At 35.5% G+C, this 26,730-nt stretch overlaps 1 protein-coding gene across 6 annotated transcripts in view; it reads right to left on the bottom strand.

Moving 5' to 3' along the window:
• Positions 1–26,725, bottom strand: part of NKTR (natural killer cell triggering receptor) — a 54,549-nt gene extending 27,824 nt beyond the window's left edge. For 2 of the 6 annotated variants that reach the window (XM_016424365.2, XM_001367355.4), the window contains exons 1-5: positions 26,324–26,483; positions 9,471–9,545; positions 7,976–8,083; positions 7,022–7,066; positions 5,136–5,223 (exon numbers count right to left, since the gene is read on the bottom strand). In XM_016424365.2, coding sequence (XP_016279851.1) covers positions 5,136–5,223; positions 7,022–7,066; positions 7,976–8,083; positions 9,471–9,545; positions 26,324–26,381 — 374 coding nt within the window. In that variant the 5' untranslated portion in view covers positions 26,382–26,483. Of the gene's footprint in view, positions 1–5,135; positions 5,224–6,692; positions 7,067–7,975; positions 8,084–9,470; positions 9,546–10,921; positions 11,015–26,323; positions 26,484–26,639 lie in introns of those variants that run through there. The other 4 variants (XM_007499801.3, XM_007499802.2, XM_007499803.3 and 1 more) reach the window with 4 other exon arrangements.
• Positions 26,726–26,730: the final 5 nt, after the last annotated feature.

Below are 26,730 nucleotides of genomic sequence, written 5' to 3'. Positions count from 1 at the left end.
TCCCATGAGTTGAAGAACTTAGAGCACAATTAGCTTGTACAAAGTTATATACACAACACCACTGTCTTTCTTTTACTTTTTTATCAGTATTATTTTTTAAAAACCCTTACCTTCTGTCTTAAAATCAGTAATGTGGCAAGGGCTAGGCAATGGAGATTAAGTGACTTGCCCAGGGTCACAAAGCTAGGAAGTGCTGAAGCCATATTTGAATCCAGGACCTCCCATTTCTAAGTCCGGTTCTGAATTCACTGAGCCACCTAGCTGTCCCACCCCACTGTCTTTAAGATCTCATCATAAACAAAATCACCTTCTCTGAGCTTCCAATGAATAGACCATTTTACAAAAAGATAATAAATATCTGGAAGTCAAAATGAAGGGTCTAGAAAAAAAATTTTTTTAACAAGTATTTTTTAAACAAATAACAAATATTTTCCCAGCATCTCTTTCATTTTCCTTTCCTCCCATAAAGTCTTCTAATTAAAATATATTCACTAGTACAGTGAATAGTTATTCCAGATTGTTACATATTTGGATTCTTGCCTATCAATATTTTCCAGAGTAAAATTTCCCATAAATGACCTGTTTTTCTCCAGCTATTTTTAGTTCCTTATATCTTTCTTCCTCTAGAAAATGAAGGGATCCACTAGATAACCTCTAATGTCACTTCAAGCACTAACAATTCTAAGATTCTATGATTTCTATTTATTGTGGTTTCATTTAGATCATTCCCTTAAAAAAAAATCCAAAAAAATTAGTCCTCTTCCATCCAACCTAAGTCACTGAATTGCAGCAGATGCCTTGAAATCTACTAATTTCCCATGTTTTAATTAGGATTCTGAGCAATAATACATTAATAACACCATTTATATCAAACCTCTTTAATTGTAATGCTTTGCTAAGAATCACTATTTCTTCAGGCAATAATATTTTATCGGTGTCTTGCTATAGGTTTCTCAGCAATAAAATCTTCACAAATAAGACTAACTACAGTTATTTTAAGGAGCCCAGTTTCAGGGGCAGTAATATTCCATGAATTAATTTCTCACTAGGATTTAATGTCTATGAGAAAAGAGGGAAGAAAATGATGAAAGTATATAAAACCTAAGAATCTACCTGGAGATTTTCAGCTTCTACTAACAGAACATCTTATTACATACAGACAAAAACTTGTTTATAATTACTTCCAAGTATCCCTGAGGGGACCCCAATGTAAAAGGGCTACCATACACAATAAGACACTACCCTTGCAAAATCATCTTAAGACCCCATTGGAAGCCTTACAAAATAGATCATGGAATCTCAGGGTTGGACCTCCAAAGGGCACAGTCATCTAGAACTACCTTCATTCCTCTTATAAAACAGCTAACAAGCACTTTTCAAGTCTTTTTGAAAGATGTCTTTCTAAGGAGAAACCACAACACCCCAGTCACCAATTTGGAAGTTTTTCTTTATGTTCCACTAGAATTTGCCCACCTAAAACTTCTACCCATGGCTCCTAATTCTGCCTCTGGAGCTAAGCAAAGCAAGAATAATTTCTTTCCTGTGACAGATGTGAACACAACTAAGAAAGTCTCCCAATGCCTTCAACCAATCCTAATGTAAGCATAATCTTGAAGCCCTGCTCCATCCTGGTGGTCTTCTAGTGGACACTCGCCATTTTAACAATCTAGCATCCTGGCTAAGACACAGAAGCCAAATTAAACATATCTAGTCCTGGATACTATCTCTCTCAAAATGTGGCCTAAGAGTAAATGAGCTTTTCTGTCTGGCATATCACATTACTGAGTTAATATGAGTCCATGGCACACCTTCCTCTATAAAGCCCCCAAAACTTCTTTACTCCACAAACTCTTTGTAGCCCCTACTGATTGGCTTGTCTCTCCAATAACCCCTTTTTTAAGCAGGACACTAAACTCAGCCCAAAATATGTTGTCATTCCTAACTCTTCTGAAGAGAAAGAGAAAGTTCTTTCATGCCTCTCTGATAGGTACCTTTATCTCCACCCTACCCTATGCTTTTCAGCTTCCTTATATGTTGTCTTCCCCCACTAGAATGTAATCTCTTTAATGGCAGGGACATTCTACTACTTGTATTTGCATTATTAATGCTTACCACAGTGTCTGGCACATAGTAAACAATTGACTTACTGACACTCAAACTCCTAAATTATTTTTCAGAAGAACTTCTGATTATCCAGACTCCCTCATTAAAACCTGTCTGACTTTTCTTTTGTCCCAATTCAATTTCATTTTATTCGATTTGGTAAAAAAAAAAAAAGTGGTTAGCAGCTCTTTTCTCTCTCAACTTCCAGAATCTCTGGGAAAAGTTATCACTAACAAAGACTAGGGCAGAGCTGGATGAAGTAAAGGGATTACAGGAAATCCATGAAACAATAACATTCCATGTGATGACATTACTAGGGTGGTTCTAAAAGTCCTTCAGAAATCTCCACTACTCCAAATTTATTAACTATAGCACATCTATCCTTCCTAAAAAGAGGATATTATTCTTAAAAAAAAACAAACAGAAAACTCCCAACTTTTTTTATGGATTTTAGGGTTCAACAGACTAATTACGGATTAGAAATGTTCAATATACACTCTCCTTTTATGGGTACTATTTTCCATTTGTTTCTATTCACTCAGATTTTTCATTGGTGAAACATTTTCCAGTGTTAAGGGAAAATATTTCAATTTAGGATTCGTGAACATTGCTTTTATTGTATCTTTTCAACCAAAGAGAATGGTTTCAATTCATATGAAAATAGCAGACAGAAATACCAGTTTAAGGATATGGTGGAAAAAATTGTTATGCAATTTGGCTCAATGATTTTTATGATTCCCTTTGACTCTAGTCATCTTTTCAGAACAAAAATAATAAACCCAAAGTAGAATAGCTATTTTTTTTATCCTTAACATTTAAACTTTTGATTTAGATCATTTAAATGCCACCTGTGGTTAATCATTAAACACATATACATACACACTTTAGTGTACACAAACACATACCTTGAGTTATCTACTAAGTATGTGAATATAGATTTTATCTCTCTACATATGTATATATTACACATACACACATATATAAACACAATTCTACATATGCCTACATATCAATAGCTTTGGAATGTTATTGGTTTGGTTATTAAGATCAAATAAAAGTCAGGTTGTCTCTGAACTTTAAAATTTCTTCTTAATCCTAATTTGTCAAGGTATGAGGCTTATAAACTAATGGGCAGTGTATGTGAATATATCTTCCTGAATCTACAGATTTATACACACATACACTTGATTTTTATTTGTTGTCCATATCCAACATTCCAAAGGAAAGTAAGCGGGGTGAAAAAATGGAATATTTTTCATTTCAGTTACTTTTCTACCTAAATATTCTTCAAAAGGATATAAACGTTAGATATATTATAATCAACAAGTATGATTTTTTTAAAAGAATCTCTTGTTACATATCATTACTTTTATGTTGGAATTAATAAATTTAAATTTTTTGAGTTTTTAAAAACAACCTCATCAAAATATAAAGATAAGTGACTTGCTGTTTTTAAAGTTTGAAATTTATTAATCTGTGAAAAGGGAAATCTAAAAGAAACTTTAGAGCCCTCAGATGGTAGTTTCTTGACTGATGAATAATTAGTTTGTCATGTTCAGTTCAGATAAGCTTAAAAATGGAAATCTTAACCTCAATCAAAAGCACTTATTAAAATAAATTGATTCCAAATAACCAGAATTAGTTTTTCATCTACATTCTTTTCAATTAACTTACTTTGGACCCTCAAGTAGAGTCAAAAGAAACTATTTGATGTATTCCTGAACTATATAATACACATGCCAGGATTTTTAGAGTACTTTCCTAAACTGACCTTGCAACTATTGATACAAAGCTAAAATTACTTCCATTTTGTGTTTTATTAGCTTTCCATTTTTCACATTATTTAGGCATACACCCAAAAATGTCTCTTATCTGAACTTTTAAAAAATTATGCAGGAAATCTTTTTTTTTCAGGCAAAGATAAAATGTAAAATTTTTAAAGAACAATTTAATCTTTTGTGACAGGGAAGCGCCATTCATTCTCATCCACTCAAAAAAGATGGCAAAGAAAACTTTTTTGTCTAAACCATTGGGAATACATTTCTCTAGTCTATGTATGTCCCAACAGTGAGGTTTCCTGCCAATGTAAAGCACCAAACTTCAGGTTATATAACTTCCTTTTACATTCACTCTATAAAAGTGACCAAAAAAGTTTGGGAACTTTTTAAAAAGTAGAAATGGAATAGAAAATGTTGTAGACAACCAAACAACTAAAATGAATGCTGCAGGATCTTTAATTAAGAAAGAAATGAGTTAGTTCTTTTTTGTGTGTAAAAGTTTTTATTAGATTTGGTTTTTGGTCTAGTGATATGAAGTTTCCTAAATACTACAGTGAGGGTAGATGGTTATAAAATGGGGCAAGTGTTAAAAAGCAGATGTATTGGACCAATTCAAAATTATGCAAATGTAATGTCCTGAGTTTGAATATTTTTGAAGTGCTTTTTAAGCAATCAGTTATATTTATGCAAGAAACAGAAAGTAATGGCACCTCTGAGACCGACTCAAAGAGCTTCAATAAAACAAAACAAAACAAAAAAACCAATCACATTTCAAAACAAAAATACACAACAATTTACTCAAACTTACTGCATGCTTTGCCTCGTGGCACATTTGGTCCTCTTCCATGAGCAATTTCAAAACACTGGGCAATAAATAATCTGGTATACATTTTGTGTGTATTTTAATTTGGTGGCTGTAAACTGAGCCCCGCAATTTACTTAGACATTAGAGTACCTAAAAGTCAAAGCCAATTTCTTTTGTAAAATGACTTTAAAATGCTTTGAAGAAACAATAAGCTTCAAATTATATCTTTATAAGCTCCATTCTTCAAATCCAGGATAAATGCTGAATGCTGAGACCATTCCAGCTAGACATTACAATTACTGTAACATTCAAAATGAGTAGGCAGGTAAAAGATTTCATAAAAACTAAACTGATAAAATTCTAACAAAATTGGTTTAGCAATACCATCTTTCTCATGAACAGCGCTTCTCTGTTTTAGAAAAGCTCGGCTCTGAAATATGCCTACTCACATGAAAAACTGGGAACCATTGGTATGTTTCCCTCGATTTGCCATTGACAAAAGGAACGCTCTGTCATGTTTGAGAACAAAGTTTTCATCTGTTTGAAGAAAGAACAGGTTAGTCAGTCTCTAGTTATAAGTCAACTTTAAAGTGTAATTTTCACAGTAATATATGGAAAGTTAAGGATGAAATTCTTCTTCTTGTCAGTATAGATACTCGACTGAATACTTAAAAAAAGAAAATTAAGTCTAATGAAATAGCAAAGTTCAATCAACAAAAAATAGGCCCCCAAAATGTATTAATTAAAGCCTTGAGGGGAAAAAAACCCCATATATTTAACACTTTAAAGAAACCTTTTTTTACTTAGAACCTGCTCACAGGAAAATATACCTATCAACTGTTAAGGAAAGCCAATAAATAAAATCTATGAAGCTATTCTATTGCAAAATTCTTTTTGTCTTAACAGTCCCAAATACTCTTGCTTAACATACGTAAATGGGTTATAGTTGAATATACATATCTGTACATTTATTAACTGAACTCCTAGATATGTATTACACTATATAAATAAATTCAAATTAATATTGTGAAATAAATTAAGTGGCAGGAACACATCTAAATTATGGGTGAAAATAGGGTTCCCTCTACTCAATAGGTCTACAAAAGTTGCCAGTAAAACCAAGACTACAAAAGTGAAAAGATATACTTAAACTGAAATGGGATCAACTTTAAGAAACACAAGCATTTGCCATGGAGAGCAATGAAATGAAATATAAGTCTACTTTAAGAGTTTATAGTGTTTTACTGTCATAGTCAAATGGAACCTTATAAATAAATGACCTACTGCAATCTTAAAGAGCACTGAGAAAGAATCTAGTAAGAAGCACTTGTATAGGTATTCTAATTAAAGACAACTATTCTGCACATTTCTTCAAGCCTCCTTAAAACATTCATACAAGCATCCTTCTTCAAAACAAACATTTGGTCATAAAAATTCATTCAACAGAAACATAGAATACTTTAAAAAAATAATTACCTTATGAACAGGCTTCTGAAAAGAGTAATAATCCAATTTTTCAAAAGAAATATACAAGGCTATTATAATAACACTGTAACTCTCAGTTTTGAGACCTGAAACTGGACCCCCATTACTAAATCTTGCAAATTTCTTTTCTGAGGCATTTTTGGAAAAAGGCAAAATATAAAATTCCATTTTTAACAGTTTTATACACCAAAGAGCTATGCAATTCATCATATATTTTTAGTAACACAAAATAAAACATACAAACCTTTGGAAATGAAGGGAATAGCACATTTTTAAACAAATTTGTTTGCTTGTATTGAAAAAAAGTCACAAGGCTTTTTTTTCCTCTGACATGTAATTGACAACCATGAAAAGAAAAGAAATCCAGACAAATGTAGGTATGAAATCATATACAGAATTCTCCACACCTTCAAGCAATCTAGAAATCCAGCCATCAACTGCCCCAGGCTGTCCATAAATTTATTAGGAAGGGTGCAAAGGAAAAAAGTTTGAATTTGTGTTACTGAGCTTCGTTCTCTTACCTTTTCATTTTGCAAAAGACCACATTCTCTATAAACAAAAGAATATGTTGACAGTTTTAGGCAGGAAGATAGGAGTTTTCATGAATAAAGTTGCCTAACCTCCATGCTGAAAGTCATGTTTAACCAATAAAGTTAGCCTTAATTAATCTTGTCAATTAAAAGTTAAATATTACAGTAAGTTTACCCCAAAATTCATGCAGATAAAAGTATTTTCATGCAAAGTTAGTTTCATGCAAAAGATGAACTATTAAACTTCTCATTTAAAGTCTAGGAATCAAACTTGCTTTATCCCATAATTAAAACAAAAACCATAAAATATTAGGCCTTACCTTTAAAATAGCCACCATAAATTGACTCTCCTCCTTTTCCATTACCTGTAAAATATGGATTATATTAAGTAAGTAATCCTGAAAATTGTTGTTAAATTTAATCTATGCAATTCTTTTCAAGGAGTCAGTCTTATAGTTCTTTTATTGCTGGAAGGCATTTCCAAAAACATCTATAACATTATGAAAACTGTTCTGATCCAAAACCTTTTAAACTTAACTCCACAAAGCAAGATTCTTTTAATTAATCCTAATCTCAAAATAATCCTGTCATAACAAATATTATTTCAACAAAATCTGTCCAACATTGCCTAGTTATTTCAAAAGTAGTCAATCCATTAAAATATCAGAAAGCAAAAGAACTTAAGACAGTATCTTCAGAGTTCAAAAATCATTGCATTTGGAGTAAAAAGACCTGAATTTTAATCCCAACCCTGCTCTCTTCTCTATATATGTGACCCTGAACAAGTCACTTAATCTCTTCAAGACTTAGTGTTCTCATCTGTAAAATGAGGGGGCTGAACTAAACAATAGCTTCCATTTGGTGGTTCACAAAACTCTTGGAAGTTCATGACACTGGTTATTCAAGGAGTTTGTGCTACAAATGCTTCACTGGCACCTCATGAAGTAAATAATTGTTCATGAATATTATGAGTATTGTATTAAAGGATTTGTGGAACAAAAATGTTGGGAACCAATGGTCTATATGAAATTTGAGGTCCCTTCCATCTCTAAGCTGATGAAACTATGAAATAATTATATTACTATAAATCAATTTCATGAAAACAAGTTAGGATTTAGACACATCAATGTCTAAAAATGAGAAAAGACCTTCAATGAGCATTTATTGAGTACTATATATCTAGCATTAGTCTAAAAATCTGGGTAAGGAAAATAAATGAAGAAATATTCAATCTAAAGAGATGGAGTGTGACAAAGCATAATTTTCAGCTTTACCTTCACTGAAGTCCCCACCCTGAATCATAAAGTTTTTAACCACACGATGGAATGTAGACCCTTTGTAACATAACTTCTTTCCAGTTGTTTTCCCAAGGCCTTTTTCACCTGAAAAAAAGGTTATTGCTACAAATATATACATACACAAACACATACACATGTATATGTAATTTTAAGGAATCAATCATTTACTGAGGAGGGCTCTACATTCCCAGGACTAGACTAAGAGCACAGTGGGGAGATCCAAACAAAAGTACAGCCCCAGCCCTCAGTTAGCTAACATTCTTTATTTAGAGAGATAAAAGTACACTGGAAAAAACTAAAGAATAAGTATAATTAAATCTTAATTTGTATGGGAAAAATGATAACAAATACAGACATTCAAAGAAGGAAATGATAAGAGGTGGATTAAAATAGAGAAGTACTGAGATTTGAGTTGGTTTTTATAAGACGGATAGATCACTACATTTTGAATCATTAGACAGGTTTGATTTCTACCTGTGTCACTTCCTAGCTTGAGTAATTTAGAGGCAAGTTATCTAATATTTCTAAAACTTAGTTTCTTCATCTGTAAGGTGTGATATCTGCATTCCTTCCCTCATAAATCTTCATGGGCTGGAGAAATAGGAGTTATTTTTATTATTATTACTGAAGATGAACAGAGGTTATAGAATGCACAAAGATAGGAAGAAGTACATGTATAATATATTCAAGAAATAGTGAATGAATGTATCTTTCTGGTTATACAAAGGAATTAAGAAAACAGTATAGAAAAGAAGGATGGATGCATAAATTGGAGAGCAAATCCTAAAAGTACTGAAAGCTAGGCAGGAGTTTATACTTAAAAAGGTGGTGAGCCACTGCGCTGTAGATTCCCAAACAGGACAAAGATATGACCAAAAGAATGATATTTTAGGAAGATTAATTTGGCAATGTTATTTATGTAGGACAGACTAGAAGGAGGAAATCGGGGAAAAACCAATCTGAATTCCATTATAATATAGGAAGGATGTGACTGAAGACCTGTACTAGAAACATGATTGATTCAATACTTTTATACAAATTAATTAATACTATTAACTTGTGGTTTATGGAAGTTGACAGAAAAATAGGGAAATATTTGTTACTTTCTTTGTCTACATACAATATATAAAAAGCCATATGCATACACACACATAAAGAGAGAAAGAGAGGAAGACAGGTCCATAAAAATGAAGAGCAATAACTTATTCTTGATGAATAATTCTAGATTTTATATGACATTTGGAAAGTTGAATTTAGTCAGAGACTAGAAATGGATTACTTAAACTATAGTAAGTGAATTCTATTTTTGGAGCATATTTTTAAAATTGCATTATGTATAAAGGAAAATGTTTTGCCATCTAAGACAGTAGCAGTCTTATAGCTTTATTTTTTTATTCCCAAAATAATGGTCTCCCAGTTTTATTGAAAGAAGGTAACTTTTCCAGGGAAAATATTTCAATACTTCACTTACCTGAGCATAAGCAAAGGAAATTTTTGCATGTCTTTGGACATATGTCTGAGAAGAGCTGAAACATAATACGACCAACTAAAAAGAAAACACATGGAAAAATAAATTATCATCAAATAAATTCAAGATTACTTTGAATATATCCAATGATACTTGTTGCAATAAAAGGGAAGGTTCAAATAGATAACTAAAATCCATAAATAACTCAAAAATTTCATTTTTACTTTTTCTTTCAACTTCCCCAACATAACTGAACATTAAAAACAAACCAAAAAAAGAATTATATTAACTGGATATCAACCACATCTGCTGTGACAAAATGTAGAAAAAGAGGACTTTGTGAAGAAAGAGCTAGATCTAATTCTATATCTCAATTGTTTATCTTTGTAGAACTGAGTCTAGAAGTAGATAGAAGTATATTCCTTGGCCTGCCTGACAATATCCCATCACATATCCTACCCCAGCACACCCTCACACTGGAGGGATAATCAAATATAAAATCACAAAAAGGTAGCCCAGTAAAGGAAGCAGAAAAGTCAGGAGGAGCTTGGGTAATCTAAATATTACAGAATATTCCTTCTGAGTCAACTCTCCCCAGACACCACACGTATCTGTGGGAGTATAAACCCTAGGTTTAGGGAGAATGTTTTAAAGCTACTATTCTTAAGCTTGGAATAAGAAAGACCTGAGTTCAAATCTAACTGCTAATACTAGTCATGCAGACACTAGGCAAGTCACTTATTTCTATTTGCCTTAGTTTTCTTATCTGTAAAATGAGAATAACCTACCTCACAGGGTGGTTGTGAGGATCAAAACAGATATTTGCAAAAGCCTAAAGTGCTATATAAATGCTATTATTAGTGCTGACCCATATGGTTACACCTGGAACCTAAAAGCTGTCACCATATGGAGGACCCAACCCACTAATACCCAGAGGGTATTACATACTGTTTCAGGAATTAATGCATTAATACATGAAATATTCATCCCTGGACTTCATACAGTACCAAATAATCAATCAATAAGCATTTATGCATCTACTATAAGCCCAAGCAAGGCATTAAGGATACAAACATCATAATGAAACATTCCCTGCTCTCAAGCAGCTTACATTCTATCATAGAGGCAAAAAGTACCATGGAAATTGTAAGTAGATACAAAATATATACAAAGTAAATAAAGGTAAATATGGCGGGGGCACTAGAGTTGGGAAGAAATCAGGAAAAGTCTCATGTAAACTGTGGTACTTGAGCTGAGCTTTGAAGGAGTGAAAGCTAAGAGAGGTCAGGGCAGGATAGCAAAGACGCATTTACTACATGCCAGACATGGTGCTAAGCACTTTATATATATATATATATATATATATATATATATATAATTACCTCATTTTGACTTCCACAACAACCCTGAGATGGTAGGATTATGACATTTTTTTTATAGTTGAGGAGACTTACCCAAAATCAGCTAGTAAGTGTCTAAGGTCAAATTTGAACTCGGGTCTTCCTGACTCCAGGCCTATCCACTCTATCCAGGAACCACTAAGCTGTCTAGGGAGAAAGAAGTATATTCAAGGTTTGGAAAGAGGAAAAGGGGGAGCAGCCTATGCAAAGGCACAAAGATGTGATAGAATACTATGTGGGAGGACAAACAAAGTCAATTTGGCTGGTATGTGGCATGTAGGAATAGAAAAGTAATGCGTAATACACCTGGAAAGTTAGGCTATGACCACCTTATAAAAGGTTTTAAATGATAAATAGAAGAGCTCACATTTTATACCAGAGGAAATTGGAAGTCAGGAAGCAACATGATCAAACTCATGCTTTAGGAGTATCATTTTGGTAGCTGTGTGGAGGCTGGATTAAGAAAGAAAAGGCAAGAAGTTCAATCAGGAGGCTATTGAAATGGGTCAGTTAAGAAGTATTAAGGGACTAACTAAGGTGGTGGCCACAAGAGTGGAGAGCAGTGGATGGATGTGAGATGTTCTTAATAATGAATCAACAGAATGAAGATTTGCTAACTGAAAAAGTGGGGTGAGGGAGAATAGTCAAGAGTCAAGAATGACTCAAGAGATAATAATCTTCTGAAAATGGATAAATGTAGGTACCTTCATCAGAAACAGCAAAATTAGGGAAAGGGTAAATAAAGAGTTGTTTTGTCCATGCTGAATTTGAGATATCCAGTTACAAATATCCAAAAAGCATGTGGGATTAGAGTTCAAAAGAGAGATCTGCATTGGACTGAGATTTGAGATTTATCTGTATAAAAATAACACCCAAACTCATGGAGCCAATGAGACCACCAAGAAAGCAGATAGAGAATAAAAATAATAATTACTATTTATGTAGCACTATTTTCCAGGCACTGTGCTACTAAGCATTTTACAATTGTTATCTCATTTGAGCCTCAAAAGCCCTGGAAGTAGGTGCTATTATTATCATTCTTATTTTAAAGATGTAGAAACTGGAGAAAACAAAAGTGACATGCCCAAGATCACAGTTATCAAGCTTGCAAGGCTTCATTTGAACTCAGTCTTCCTGACTCCAGGCTAGCATTCTATCCCCTGGGCCATCTATCTGTCAATAAAGTAGTTTTGACAATTTGCACAATTATCCAATTGAATGCTAATACAGAGTGAAGCATACTCTCATTCCCTGTATCTGCTGCCATAAACCTGTACTTAGAATAAAACTCAGTCGTGTGTAACCTTATGAACTGGCAAGGTTCAACAAGGATATCTAATTAATCAATATCTGATCAAAAACTACTACATACTTGAAAAACAGTCATCAAGTCTTTGCTTTTAAGACTTCCAGTGAAAGGAGAGCCTACTACTATACTTCCTAAAGTAGCCCATTGTACTTTGGGGGTAGTTCTAGTAGTTGGGAAGTTTTTCTTTATGATAAAGCCCAATCTGCCTTTTTACAATTTCCAGCCACTTAAAATTTTGTCCTTTGGGGCCAAGCTGAACAAATATATTCCCTCTTCTATATGAAAGTCTTTTAGGTATTTGAAGATAGTTATCACACCCCCTTCAAGAAGAGTATTCTCTTTTCCAGGCTCCATCTCCAATCTCTTTAACTGATCATATGATTTTAACATGGCATAATTTCAAGGATTTCTACTATCCTGACTGCCTACTTCTGGTCATACTTCTTTTGATGTATATGTGATAATTTTTTGTAAAACCTAGAACATCTCATTTTTGCTACTGAAAATTTCAAAGTATCTTATTTTATTGTCCTTCACAAATTATTTATTAGAAATCAAAGGGAGCCATCTAGTGGTAGAGTCCAAAAAAAGTTTTATCAGGGCTAAATGTCTTTTTCAAGGTCAATTTTTGCTTTCACTTGCCACTATTACTTATTCATACTTTAAAAGACATACCTGATTATAGCTAACTGCTGATGATTCTCAAAATTACTTACTTATCCCAATCTCTCTGCTGACCTCCAAATCTCACATCTCCAACTGCCTTTCAGACATCTCAAATGGATGTCCAATATGAAACTCAATTATGTCCTAAAAAAAAACTCATTATCTTTCTCCCTAAACCTCACCTCCTCAATTACTGAAGAACTCCATCCACCCAGTCTCTCAAGCTCTCAAACTAGGAGTCCTTCTGATTCTTCACTATCTCTAACTACCCCCACCTGAGGAAGTTGGGGTATAGTGTCCTGGGAGATGTAGTCTCCCAGGGTTCAGAGCCATTTTAAAACACACACACCTCACAAGCTGTTGCCAAGTTCTGCTGATTTCACCTTTTTATCATCTTTCAAAACATGCCCGCTTCTCTTCTTTAAGACTACCACCACTCTAGTATATGCCCTTACCTTATGCCTAGATTACTGCAATGGACTACTGGCGTATCTGCCTGCCTCAAATCTCTGCCCAAAACTGCAGGTCCAATCTTACCACTGCCCAACTCAATAAATTCCAGTGGCCTCCCTACTGTTTCCAGGATGCAATACAAAATGTTCTTTTTGGCATTCAAAACCCTTCAGAACCCAGTCCCTTTCTACCTTTCCAGTCTTATTACACTTTACTTCTTACAACTCTTTGATCCACAGATGCTGGCCTCCTGGCTATTTCAGGAATAAGACACTCCCAACTCTTGGCTCCCAGCATTTCCTTTGGCTGTCCCCCATGCCTGGACCCTTCTCCCCCCTCCATTGATTCCCCAAAGTCCCAATAAAATCTTATCTTCTATAGGAAGCCTACCCTAATCCTTCTAAATCCTGGTGCTTTCCCTCTTTTAATTATTTCCTAAGTATCTTGTAAATATATTTGCTTGCATCTTGTCTCCCTCATTCGACTGAGACTGTAGTTAGCTTCTGTTTAATATCCATAATGCTTAGCAAAGTACCAAACACATAGTAGGTGCTTAGTAAATTGTTAATTGACTTGGTATAAAAGACCATGTGTATTAAAGCATGTAAAAAATACTATCTTAACCTTATTTTTTAAAATCAGAAACTGATAGCTATTCTACTAATGGAGTGCTCTTAACTTTACCAAGGTTGAAGGGCAAAACTATCTTTAATCTCTTAACTGCTAATGAAGAAACAATAAAGGTTTTCTCTCTAAAGGGTATGATGCAATCCAAAAGGTGACAATAGCCTTTCTAACTTAAATACCAAAATGGAAAATATACCACCCCAATGAAGCAGATGGAGAAATTACGAAAGAAATAACTTAAACAATATGCAAAACTAAAGAATCACTGCAAAAGCTAAATTCTGAATTCTATCCAATATCAATTCAAACTATTTCTCCAATTTTAGCTTTGTTTAAACGGATAAAGGAGGCTAAAAATAAGGTATAAAAAAGGAAAACTGGTTTAATTTTAAAAATCAAGGTAATAAAAATTATTTAATTTATACATAAAATTATTCTGTATGTTAAATGTTTAAATAAAAATATAAAAAATTATACTACCATAACCATAACATTATAGAAATAAGATAATAGATTCAGAGTTGAAAGAGACCTCAAAAGTCATCAAATCCAATGCCTTTAATTTACAGGAAAGAAAACTGAGGTGCAGAGAAGTTGAGTGATTTGCTATCAAGATCACAGAGGCTTCCTCCCTGTCCCTACCTCCCAAAGTCATTGCACTATTAATACTTAAATAGAAGAAACAAAACCTTACTTGAAATATGAACTTTTTAGTTTCAAAATAAATCCTATGCTCCTTATAGCAGGGCTGAAGTTTTCTAGATAAAGAGACTAAACTACAGCCAATGGATCTTCTTCTCATTATGGTATAGTACAAAGAGCACTTCAGTCAGGAGAACTGAGTTTGATGCCTTCTGACCTACCTATACCCCAAGGAAGTCAAAGATAAATGAAAAGGCTCCATGTACACAAAAATATTTTATGGTAGCACTTTCAGTAATTGCAAAGAACTGGAAATGAAGCAGGTATCCATCTGTTGAGCAAAAGCTAAATAAATTTGGTACATGAATGCAATGTCACCATTAGAAATTATGAATATTAAGAATTCTGGAAAACTTGGAAAAACTGTAGGAACTAATACAGCACACAAAGTAATCAGAACTAGAACAATTTATATGATCACAACAATGTAATGGAAAAATGACCCTGAAAGATTTCAGCGCACTGATCAATATAATGACCATGACTTACATTCTAAAACAAAGAGAGAGCCATGTAGCCATGTATTCCCTCAGAGCCTTAACATCATCAAGGATCACAGAGTGAGTCTAATAAAACAAAGCTCTGGAGAGCCACCTAAGTGGCCCAGTGAATAGACTACCTAACCTAGAGTAAGGAAGACTTGAGTTCAAATATTAACATTTACTAGCTGTGACTGGGTAAGTCATTTAACTTCTGTTTGCCTCAGTCCCCTCATATGTAAAATGGGAATAACAGAACCTACCTCTCATGATTGTTGTGATGAACAAATGAGATAAGTGCTAAATGTTCAAAACAGAGCTTGGCAAAAAGCATTATATAAATGTTAGGTATAAATAAAAATATTGACAAAGAGGCCTGAAAGATTTTTTAAAGTGGTTTAATAATCAGAAAAGAAAAAGAGTAGAAAAGAAATATACTAGAGGAGGAAAGAAAGGGAGAAAAAGGCTAAGCAATTTATCTTACATAATTTGATTAAATAAATATAAGGAAGAAAACAAGCTTTCATTAAAATCTATCTATGTGTCACATATAAAACCCAATGGAATTCCACATCAGCTACAGGAGAGGGGTAGAGGGAGAAGAGGGAAAGAACGTGAATCTTGTAATCATGAAAAAATATTCTAAATTAATTAATTAAATAAAAATTTCCAGATTTAAGAAAAAAAAGCTATATGTCAGCCTAGAGATGAAAGGTCCTGAGTTCAAATTTGACCGCAGATACTTCCTAGCTGAGTGACCCTTGGCAATTCGCTTAACCTCCACTGACTAACCCAGACCACTCTTTTGCCTTGAAACTAATACACTATATATTGATTCTAAGACAGAAGGTATGGTTTTAAAAAAAAAGTTTGTATAAGACTATCACAGCTGAATTTATCAAAGCAGTAAAGAATATATACAGAAATATACTTTACTCAACTGGGAAACAGGAAAGAGGGGAGGAACAAGGAGATTAAGGAAGAGAACTGTCTTATACAAAACAAACCATGGACTACAGAACTTAGAACTAAACAAAGTTTAATACAGGTTTGAAAGGAAAGAATCTGTGTGACAGGCAAGAGAAAGAGGAAGAGAGGGCAGAAGCAGACTAAATCAAAGTCAGAGAACTGGTACTGAGCACACTGCTCTTATCGCTCTCTTCTTTATAAAGGAGTTGGAAACTGATCAACACAACAACCAATCACAATTCCAGAGGACTTGGATAAATATTTTGGACACAGCCAATTCAGGAATTTGTTTTACTGAACTATGCATATTTTTTGAAAGGATTTTGCTTCTCTCTCTTTTTTTCCTTTAAAAAAAAAATTTAGGGGGCAGCTGGGTAGCTCAGTGGATTGAGATCCAGGCCTAGAGACGGAAGGTCCTAGGTTCAAATCTGACCTCAGACACTTTCCAGCTGTGTGACCCTGGGCAAGTCACTTGACCCCCCATTGCCTAGCCCTTACCACTCTTCTGCCTTGGAGCCAATACACAGTAGTGACTCCAAGACAGAAGGTAAGGGTTTAATTAAAAAAAATTTTTTTTTTTAAATAGATGATTTAGAATCATTTTCCATGGTTACAACTCATGTTCCTTCCCCCCCCCCCACCTTCCTCCAGTATCTAACACACAATTCCACTGGGTTTAACATGTGCCATTGATCATCTCTCTCTTTTTTTTTTTCAATTGGAATGAAGGGGATAAGAGGGAGAAAAGGTGGCTTTTACTCAATTGAAAAAAATGGTGATAAGATTAGAAAGGAAACAGGAAAATGGGGGAGAAAGTATAGCAAGTTTCTCTGATAAGGGTCTCATTTCTAAGATATATGGATCTGATTAAAATTTATAAGACTAAGAGCCATTCCCCAATTGATAAAGTCAAAGAATGTAAACAGGTAGTTTTCAAAGGAAGAAATCAAAATTGTGAGCTATCAATAACCAGCTTACCCACCCCCCCAAATCACTAACAGAAAAATGCCAATTAAAAACAATCCCCTAGGCTCTGCCTTACACCCCTCATATTAGCAAAGATGACAATAAAGGAAAATGACAAATGCTGGATGGGCTGCTAGAAAACAGCTATCTTAATGCAAGACTGGTAGTGCTATGAATTGGTCTAACCATTCTGTAAAGCAATTTGGAACCAAGTCCTAAAAGTTATTAAATTGTGCATGTCATTTGGCCTAGCTGTATCACTATTAAGTCTATACCCCAAAGATATTGTTTTATAAAGGATTCATATGCATAAAAATACTCATAGCCGTTCTTTTTATAGAGGCAAATAATTAGAAACTAAAATGCCAAACATATTGTCAGTGATGGCGAACCTTTTAGAGACCAAGTGCCCAAACTGCAACCCTCACTCCACATGTGAACCACCCCCACGGCCACCCTTACCCCAGACAGGGAAGAAAAGAAGTGATCCCAGTGAGCTTCTGGGCAGAGGAGTGGGTCATGTGAGAAATGTCCTCAGGCTCGGTGAAGAGAGGAGCAGCCCCCTCTGGCATGCTTTAGCATATGCCACAGGTTCACCAACACAGCATTATATTCTAGGCATAGGAATGTAATGGGACATTACTGTGACATGAAAAATGATGAAAGGGATGTGAGAGGACTAGTATGAAATGAAGCAAAGTGATCATGATTCCAGAAGACTTTTGATGAAAAATTCTTTTAACAGTGGTGATGGACTCAAGATATAGAATAATGACATACATTTAAAAAAAATTAAATGTTATTTTATTTTCAAATGAAGATAGGCCTTTTCTCCGTCACACCTCTCTTCCCCCACATTGAGAAAGCAAGAAACACAAAACTATTGCTAGAAACACATATAGACAAACACAACAAATTTGTGCATTGTGACCAAAAAATGTCTCAATCTATGTTCTGAGTTCTCTCCATTTCCAGGATGTAGGCAACATGTTTCATCATGAATGTTTTGGAATGACTGGTCTCTGTATTGATCAGAGTTCCCAAGTAGTTTCTATTAACATATACTTTTACATGGCCAATGAGAACATTTGTTTTACTTGATCATGCATATTTCTTACAATGGTTGGGTTTTTCTTTCTTTTTTTTTTTAAGTAGTGAGAGGGAGGTAGTAGAAAATGCTTATTAATTAAAGAATTAAAAACTTTAAAAACAGTCTTAAAATGGAGATATTAAGGAGTGATTGACCATACCTAAGCCCAATCTGTACATATGCATATGAAAGCTACTGGCAAGACATGGCAGAAACTTCACACCAAAGTCATTACTTATCTGGGCCTCAACTTACTCAACTATAAAAATAAGATTCAGACTAGAGCTGAAAATTTCTTTTCAGAGGCCCATTAGTAACACTTACTAGTGGTATGAGCATGCATGAGAAGACTTATAACTGATATTTATGATTAGCCAGTTTTATTTATAAATAACAGTGTACAGAGTGTGCCTGGACATGACACTTGGCCCAGTGTCAAGAAAACTTGAGTTCAAAATTTGACCGTGGGCATGTACTAGTTGTGTGACCCTGGGCAAATAACTTAACCTCTGTTTGCCTGAGTTTTCTCAACTGTAAAATGGACATAATTATTGCATTTGCCAAACAGAGTTGGTGTAAGGATCAAATGAGATTATGTTTGTAAAGCACTTAGTATGTGCCCTCTGTTCCCTTACCTCCCCTACCTCCATGGTTTCAGGAGCTTCAGTAGTAAGACTTTTATTGATTAGAATCTCAAGGGGAGAACAAAAAAAAAATCTAATTTCCTGTGGATTTACTTTATACATATGTTTTCACAGAAATGTTTCCAAAATTCAAAAGCAAATAATCCTATATACTGTATTGCCTTCTTTACCTGTCTGCATACTTTAGTATCTCAAATTTCCATTCCATTCAACAAATTTAGTTAAAGGCAATATTTAAATATACTCCTATACTCAGAACTAGGGATACAAAGATGAAAATGAGTCTCTTCCCTTAAGGACTTTACACTCTAAAAAGATTACAACATGGCATAAAACAGAATGTGATAATGGCAAAGGCATAATGGAGACAAGATGCTCTGGGTCTGTGCTGTGTGGGTAGGCTCTCCTACCACTACTTAATACTGTTGCTTTCATAAACTGCTGTGGCCAAAACATTTTTCTTACCTGGCAATCAATCTTCTAGTGCCAAAGGTTCTTAACCCTTAGCTAGGATGGCTCTCAGACAAAAAGCAGAATCTGTAACTAACTTTGTAAAATTTCTCTGATCCTGCTTAAATCTGGGATGAGGCAGCAGAGCACCTGAATACCACCAAGTGTGGTACCAATCAAGTGCATGCCCTTTTATGAATTGAAATGATCTTGTATGCATTAATTTGCTTCTGTTCTTAGTACTCTACTGTCTTACTTTCAGATTATAAATTCCTTTAAAAAGTATTGTCAAAGCTAGACATATAAAAATCCCCAGAGCCTGTACTTAGTTCAGTTCCATGCATTAGAAGGCTTTTAATATATTTATGAGTAACTAATTTCTTAAATGTGTTTCAAATTTACTGGGCAAATGATTTACTAATTCTATATTAACAGAACCCCAGACAGGCAAAACTCCCACTCCAATTTTATCTGCATAATTCAGATTTGAATCAATGTTTCACTCATCCAAAATACATTTATTGAATATCTACTACTGTAGGATGCCTACCTGAAGGCAGAAAGACCTGAATTCAAATTCAGTCTCAGACACTTACTAGATATGTGACCCTGAGCAAATCACTTAAATTTTTGCCTTGGTTTCCTCATGTTGAAAATGAGTTGGAGGAAAAAAATGGCAAACTACTTCTCTATCTTTGCCAAGAAAACCCCAAAAGTGGTCAAGAAGAGTCAGACACAACTGAACAATAACCGTAGGGATATAAAAGCAAATAAGATTTGGTCTCCGCACTCCAGTAACTTCCAATCTAATGAATGTGTTAATAAAGGTAGTAAAGTGCTGTGGTAGGATCACTAGAGGAGAATACAAGCTAACCATTCCAATTTTCTGAGAATAGGGACAGAAAAGGAAATTCCAAAATCAAGAATACTCTCAGAAAAATAAAGCAGAGAAAAATCCCTTCCTGCTTTAAAATTCAAAACTGGAGAAAATTAGTTGAAAAGACTCTTTAGTCCATGAATATCTTAACTACATTTTCCTAATACTTTCAGACTTTTTCTGCCTAAGTACCCTACAAATTTTTAATAAGAGAGCAAGAAAAAGATCACAGGTGATGTTATTGTAAGGCAACATCCTATGGGACCAATATAGGAAGAAAAAAGATCCTACTCAAGTTATCCCCACAGGCTCCCTTTATTAACATAAATAGATTTGGAGGAAAGATTTCAGACCAAAGTAAAAGCAGTTTGCCAAAATTTGATAAAGATAATACAGCAGTGGTATTTTCCAAGTCCTGGTAATGAAGTCTGTAATCACTTTTCATATATCAAAACTTACAAGGAAAAGAGATGATTTTACATTGAAAATCAATGTACAACAAGTAAGTAGACAGTCAACCCCCTCCCCACCAATTAGCTTCTTTAAAATTCACAAAAAGAAACTATAAATTAAAATGACCAAGACCTGGGGGACTAAGAGAGTGGAATATTGCATATAATGTCAGATCACAGATATAGAGATGGAAGGAATAGCAGAGACTACCAAGTACAACCACTTCATTAAGTTGAAGTGTTGGCTGATTTTGTCAAATTGTGGTTTTTTGTCTTTTTTTTAACCTGTTACAAAGTAGGTATGAGAGGAGGTAGACTATATTCAGAAATAAATGTGATATAAAAACAAAAGGCATAAAAAACCCTATAAGAAACAGTCTTGGTGAATTCTAGGTACCCAAGAAAAGTTCTCAATCCTCAGGACTTTCATAACCAACACAACAAACATTTATTTAAGCACCTACTTTGTATAAGGCACTGAGATGAGAATGCAAAGGGAAAAAGCAAAACCATCTCTGTCCTCAGGAAGCTTATATCCTACAAAATACAAATTCTAGGGGAGGAGGAGAAAGGGCAGTGAAAGTGGTAGCAGCTGAGCAAGAGCTCCAAGATAAGCTTTCGGAGAGGAGATGGTACATTCCAGACAAGTTGAGTCATGTTGAATGTGGGGAGCAATTGTCTAGTTTAACTAGAACTCAAAAGTGTATGAAAGTGAATAATGTGAAATAAGGATGGCAAAGGTAGATAGGAACCAGAAAGTGAGGAGCTTTAAATACCAGAGAGAAGTTTTAATTTCATTTTAGAATCAACAGGGAACCCCTCAAAGTCACATGGGGAGTGATACAGTCAGACCTACCTCTTACGTTATTTTGGCAAAGAGAGCATAAAGGTAGTAAGAGCCTGTTGTAACGGTCCAAGCGAGGGCTGATATCCTGAACCATGATGAGAGCTACTGAGGAGAGTAGCAGTAAAGAAATGTCATAGGGGCAGAATCTTAACAAGACCTGGAACTGATTAGAGAAGGAGGTAGCAGTAAAAGAGGAAGAAGAGGTAGATTTAGCTCTTATATAACACTCCAATATTCCCTGGTCTTTCTACCTCTACTATGGTCTTTTTGTTTTAACTGGACCTATGATTCCACTGGTATTAGTATTCCTAGAAGTAATAACTTCCTTTACCAACATAGATCTAGTCCAATCTCATTTTACAGGAAACTAAAGCACAGGGAGGTTAAGTGACTTGTCAAGGGAACTATGGTAAGTGGCAGGGATAGGACCATTAGCACCTGCTAAGCCATTCTGTCTCAAGGATTTGCCTAGGGTCACACAGTCAAGAAGGTGACCAAAGTAGGATTTGAACCCTGATAACAAGGCCAGTTCTCTATTTTCTTTTAATCACTTTATTGCTTTTGCTGTCAAAAGTATTACTTATATTACATATAACTGTATATTTATTGTATATATATTCTGTATTTTCTTATCTGTGAGCACAGCATTATCTTCCCAGGAGACTATATAAAATCCTTTTTTTTTTTTAAACCCTTACCTTCTGTCGTGGAATCACTACTGTGTATTGGTTCCAAGGCAGAAGAGTGGTAAGGGCTATGCAATGGGGGTTAAGTGACTTGCCCAGGGTCACATAGCTGGGAAGTGTCTGAGGCCAGATTTGAACTGAGGACCTCCCATCTCTAGGCCTGACTCTCAATACACTGAGCTACCCAGCTGCCCCCCCCCCCCATATAAGCTCCTTGATGGCAGTGACTATCTTGCTTTTGTATTTTTCCCTAGTACTTATTTACTTAACACCCTGCTAATAGGGAATTGCTTAATAAATAAATTTTTTTAAAATCTTCTTCCTTAGAACAAATACTGTGTATTGGTGCCAAGACAGAAATGCAGTAAAGGCTAGGCAAGAGGATTAAGTGACTTGCCCAGGGCCACACACCTAGGCAATGTATGGAGCCAGATCTGTTATCTTTAGGCCTACTCTCAATCCACACTAAGCCACTTAGCTTCCTGGTAATAAATGCTTATGAACTAATTTAAATAGAAAGACGCATTGAATTGATAACTTACATTGAAAAACCCATTGATAATAAAAAAAGGGATACAGCATTTTTTTAGGGTACAATGACCTCATTTTTATCAAAACCTCTTATTCTCTAGCTAATCTGGGCAAGAGCCATTACTATCTATCAACAATCTTCTACCAATGAGATTCTGTTGTTCTTAGATAAAGTGAATCCTATACACACACAAAGCAGAATATATTACTTGAATAAGCACTGGTAAAATTCTATTAGTAAACTAAGCACTTGTTCCAGATAAAGTTCATTTTATTCAACAGATATCTTTCTGAAAAGCAATGTGGAAATAAAATACCAATAACACATTTAAAATATATAATATCCATTAATATGTATATTTTTTGAGTGACCCAAAGTCAACTTTATTAAAATTATGCATTTTTTCTTCAAAAATTTTTACTTTAAATTTCAATGAACAATACTGGCCTAATGATTAGAACTTAAGTGACAATTTAAAGTAAAACAGCATGAAGTTCATACTTTGGAGCATCTGATTTTTTTGTTAATTGGGGAAGGCTGACAATATTCTCATTAAAGTCTAGATTTTAATAGGTGTCTAATGAAAGCAATAATATCTCATAGAATGTTGCTTAATTGTAGAACCCAACTTTTATTTAGGATGTTCTTTATAATAAAAAACAACTCACCAAGCATATGAATCCTTTTTCTTTTACTGTGATACATCTTTACTAGAATTGTTTTAGAGTAAGTATTTCAAGGGACCTTGATTTCATTAGCATAGTTTTCCCCACCAGCAAAGAAAATCAGTGCATCTTATGAACAGGCCTTTCTGCTATGTCTGAAAAAATTCATTACCTGAAGGCTAAGCCCCCAGTGATGAGCCTTTGAGAATAAAGCTAGGTATACACAGTGGTAATCAAAGTCTTTCCAGATTGATAGGCCTTGTTAAATAAAAGCTTGTGCTCTACTGGCATAACCTTCTTAAACTTGGGGTTACCTCCATATTACTATTAGCTATATGGAAGTTGATAGAAACTATATTATTAACTGGCTTCAACCAAGTGACTCTACAACAGAAGGTCACAACAATAAACAAGATTTAGTTAGAACTAGTTATTAGTTAGAATTTAGTTAGAATTAAATTCAAGGAACGTTACTTGGAACATAGTAATAATTTAATAAATAGTCTTTAATGTTTTGTTGAATTGCAAAAAGACATAGATCAAAGCAACCTTAAGCAGGGCATACCTATGCAGGGCTTTTGGTGTAATAGTTATTTGTAGTAATGATTAGATCAGTACCATAAATATAGTAATAATAACAATAATAATAGCACATTAAGGTTCACAAAACACTTCTAAAAACTATCTCACTTGATCTTCACAACAAATCCTGCTATTACTGGATGATATTATTATTTATTTTACATAAGAGAAAACTGCAGAAAATTTTACTTGCATTTTCAGGGATTGGGGTTTACAGTTTACTTAAAACCTAAATCTGAAGAAAATGCTCTACTTGATAAAATAGAAACTAAGATTCTGCCAACTTTCAACTCATGCTAAAGAAAGATAAAATAAACCCTACACAATGCAGCAAAGTAATAAAAAATACTTTGACAAGCTTTTGGAAGAAGTTACTTAATAAAGCCAACTGATGATTTTTTTCTACACAGCATAGAATTTTGTTACAGCTTGGAAAGGAATACGTTCTAATAACATTTATACACTCAGGTATTTTGTTTTTGGCAACTCCCTATTTGGTGGCATGAATCATTTAAAATATTTTGTATACCTATATATGTGTTGTATTATAGTAATGAACTGCATTTGGTCCAACATAAAATCAGGGTGGTGAAAATGTTAAAATAGTAATTCACTGGCACTGGGAAGAGGGTCACTTAGCTATATGGAGCCCACATTGAAGGGAAATGAGTCTGAGGAATGAGCTAACTCTTGGAAAGGGAGAGGGGTAACATCCTCCTAACCCTCAGGCATCCCAAGGGATAAAGTGATGAGCTAGATCAACAGCTGCCAGACAGGCAGGAGGTTATTTGCCAAGGGCACAGTGAAAGAGCACTGAACCTAGAAGAACAAGACCAAAGTGAGTCCCAACTCTGTCACTCAGTAACTGTGTAACCTTGGGGAGTCACTTCCCCTTCTCATTTTAAAGATATGAGATGATCTTTTCATTCTGTAACATCCTATGATTCTATGATTCTAGTTCCTATAGAACTAGGCTATAAACAGTCAACCAAATGAGCATCATAGTGTTTGAAAGCATAAGCATGGACCTCATTTATTTATAGGAGTATTTCAGTCAGTAGCCTCCCTAAACAGAGCTTTTCATTAGGGTAATTAATTAATCACTATCATTTACTAAACACCTATCAAACAAGACATATAAATACAAAAGGGAGCCTGTCCCTACCCTCTAGCTTATAAAATTCCTGACTGAGTTTCTTCAGCATCTAATACCTTGTGCACTTGCTGTACTAAATTGACCTATACTGGAAATATCAGCTCCCAAAGCTATACTCAAGTGAACTAGAGTTAAATGGCAGTCTGATATCTGGGGAAGAACAGTGATTTTAGAGTCAGGGGCCCTCACTTCAAAACCTAGCTCTGCTACTTACTTTGTGACTTTGGTAGTTTAAAGTCACTAGATCTGGGGCAGCTGGGTAACTCAGTGGATTGAGAGCCAGGCCTAGAGATGGGAGGTTGTAGGTTCAAGTGTGACTTCAGACACTTCCCAGCTGTGTGCCCTGGGCAAGTTACCTAACCCCCATTGCCTAGCCCTTACCACTCTTCTGCCTTGGAACCAATACACAGTATTCACTCCAAATCAGAAAGTAGGGATTTTTGTGTTTTGTTTTGTTTTTTTTTTAAATAAAGTCACTAGATCTGTCGACTCGTCTGCAGGGCATAGGGATTTAAAATAGGAAACCTTTTAGGTCCTTTTCCACCTCTAAAGAAAATGTTCCTATTAGTTTCATTTTGCCAGGAGTTGTGGTTGCAATTTTGAGGAAGACTTCATTAAACCCTGCCTATTAACCGAAGAAAATGTTAAATTTCAAATAAACAACCTGACAGAATCATTCAATAAATATTAAAGTTGTAGGGGACTTGGGCTTGCCCTAAGGAACCAGCACTGACTTGGAATCAGACTACCTAATTTCAAATCTCAAATCTGACACTTCCTAAATGTGTGACCCTGGCCAGGTTCTGAGCCTTGGGCTGGAGATAAGCTGATTTGACCTCCCTGGCTAGGTGGGAACTCCAGGTCCGCTACTTCTTGCTGTAGGACCCTGTGTAAGTCATTTTAACTCTCAGGAATACATTGGTTCAGCTGTCAAATGGGGATAATACTAATATTTTTCCTCCATCTATGGGGAAAAGACTTTGTACACATCTTTAAGAGATACAGAAATTGGAGCCAACCCCCCGCAATTCGCAGATAGGGAAACTGAGGCTTCGATCAAGCGTCTAGCAACAGACAGCGGGCACCAGAAGCCACCTAGACTCCCGAGGCCGAGAAGCAGGGAACAAAGAGAGGACCAGGCAGCGTCTCTTCTCCAGGAGGCGCAAAAAGAGGGGAGGGAGAGAGGAAGGGAGGAAAGAAGAAGGGAGGGAGGAAGGAAGGAAGGGAAAGAAGGAAGGGGGTGTGTGCGCGGCGGCAGGTCCGAATCTTGTGGATCTACCCACCCTCCTTCCCCGCTCGCTCACCCGGCTCACGGTTGATCTCGATGTCGAAGTGGCACTGCGGCCGGTCCTGTGCCCCCATCGCGACAGAAGCGGCAACAGCGACAGCTGGCCCTGGGACAAGGGAGGAAAGGAGGAGGCTGGTCGGGAGGCGGCGGGGCCCAGGCACCGGCAGGGGAGGGGGAGGGCGGGGAGAAGGGCGGAGCTCCCGGGAACGCGCGCGCGCGAGGCCGGAGGGGGATGTCTCCGCGCTCCTGGGGCGACCCCGACCGGCACCTAGCGTGCCCACAGACCCGCAAAGCCTGGGAAGAAACCTGGGACAAGCTAAGATGGCCCTCACCTGGCAGCTCCTCAAGTGGCCGGGAAGAAAGAGCGGCCACTACCGCAGCAGCCCAACTCTATTAACCGACACTTTCCCCACCCCTCCCACC

Source organism: Monodelphis domestica, chromosome 7, assembly GCF_027887165.1.
Source record: "Monodelphis domestica isolate mMonDom1 chromosome 7, mMonDom1.pri, whole genome shotgun sequence".
Classification (NCBI taxonomy): domain Eukaryota; kingdom Metazoa; phylum Chordata; class Mammalia; order Didelphimorphia; family Didelphidae; genus Monodelphis; species Monodelphis domestica.
Note: the sequence above shows the minus strand (reverse complement) of the source record. Positions and strands in the feature narration are given on the sequence as shown.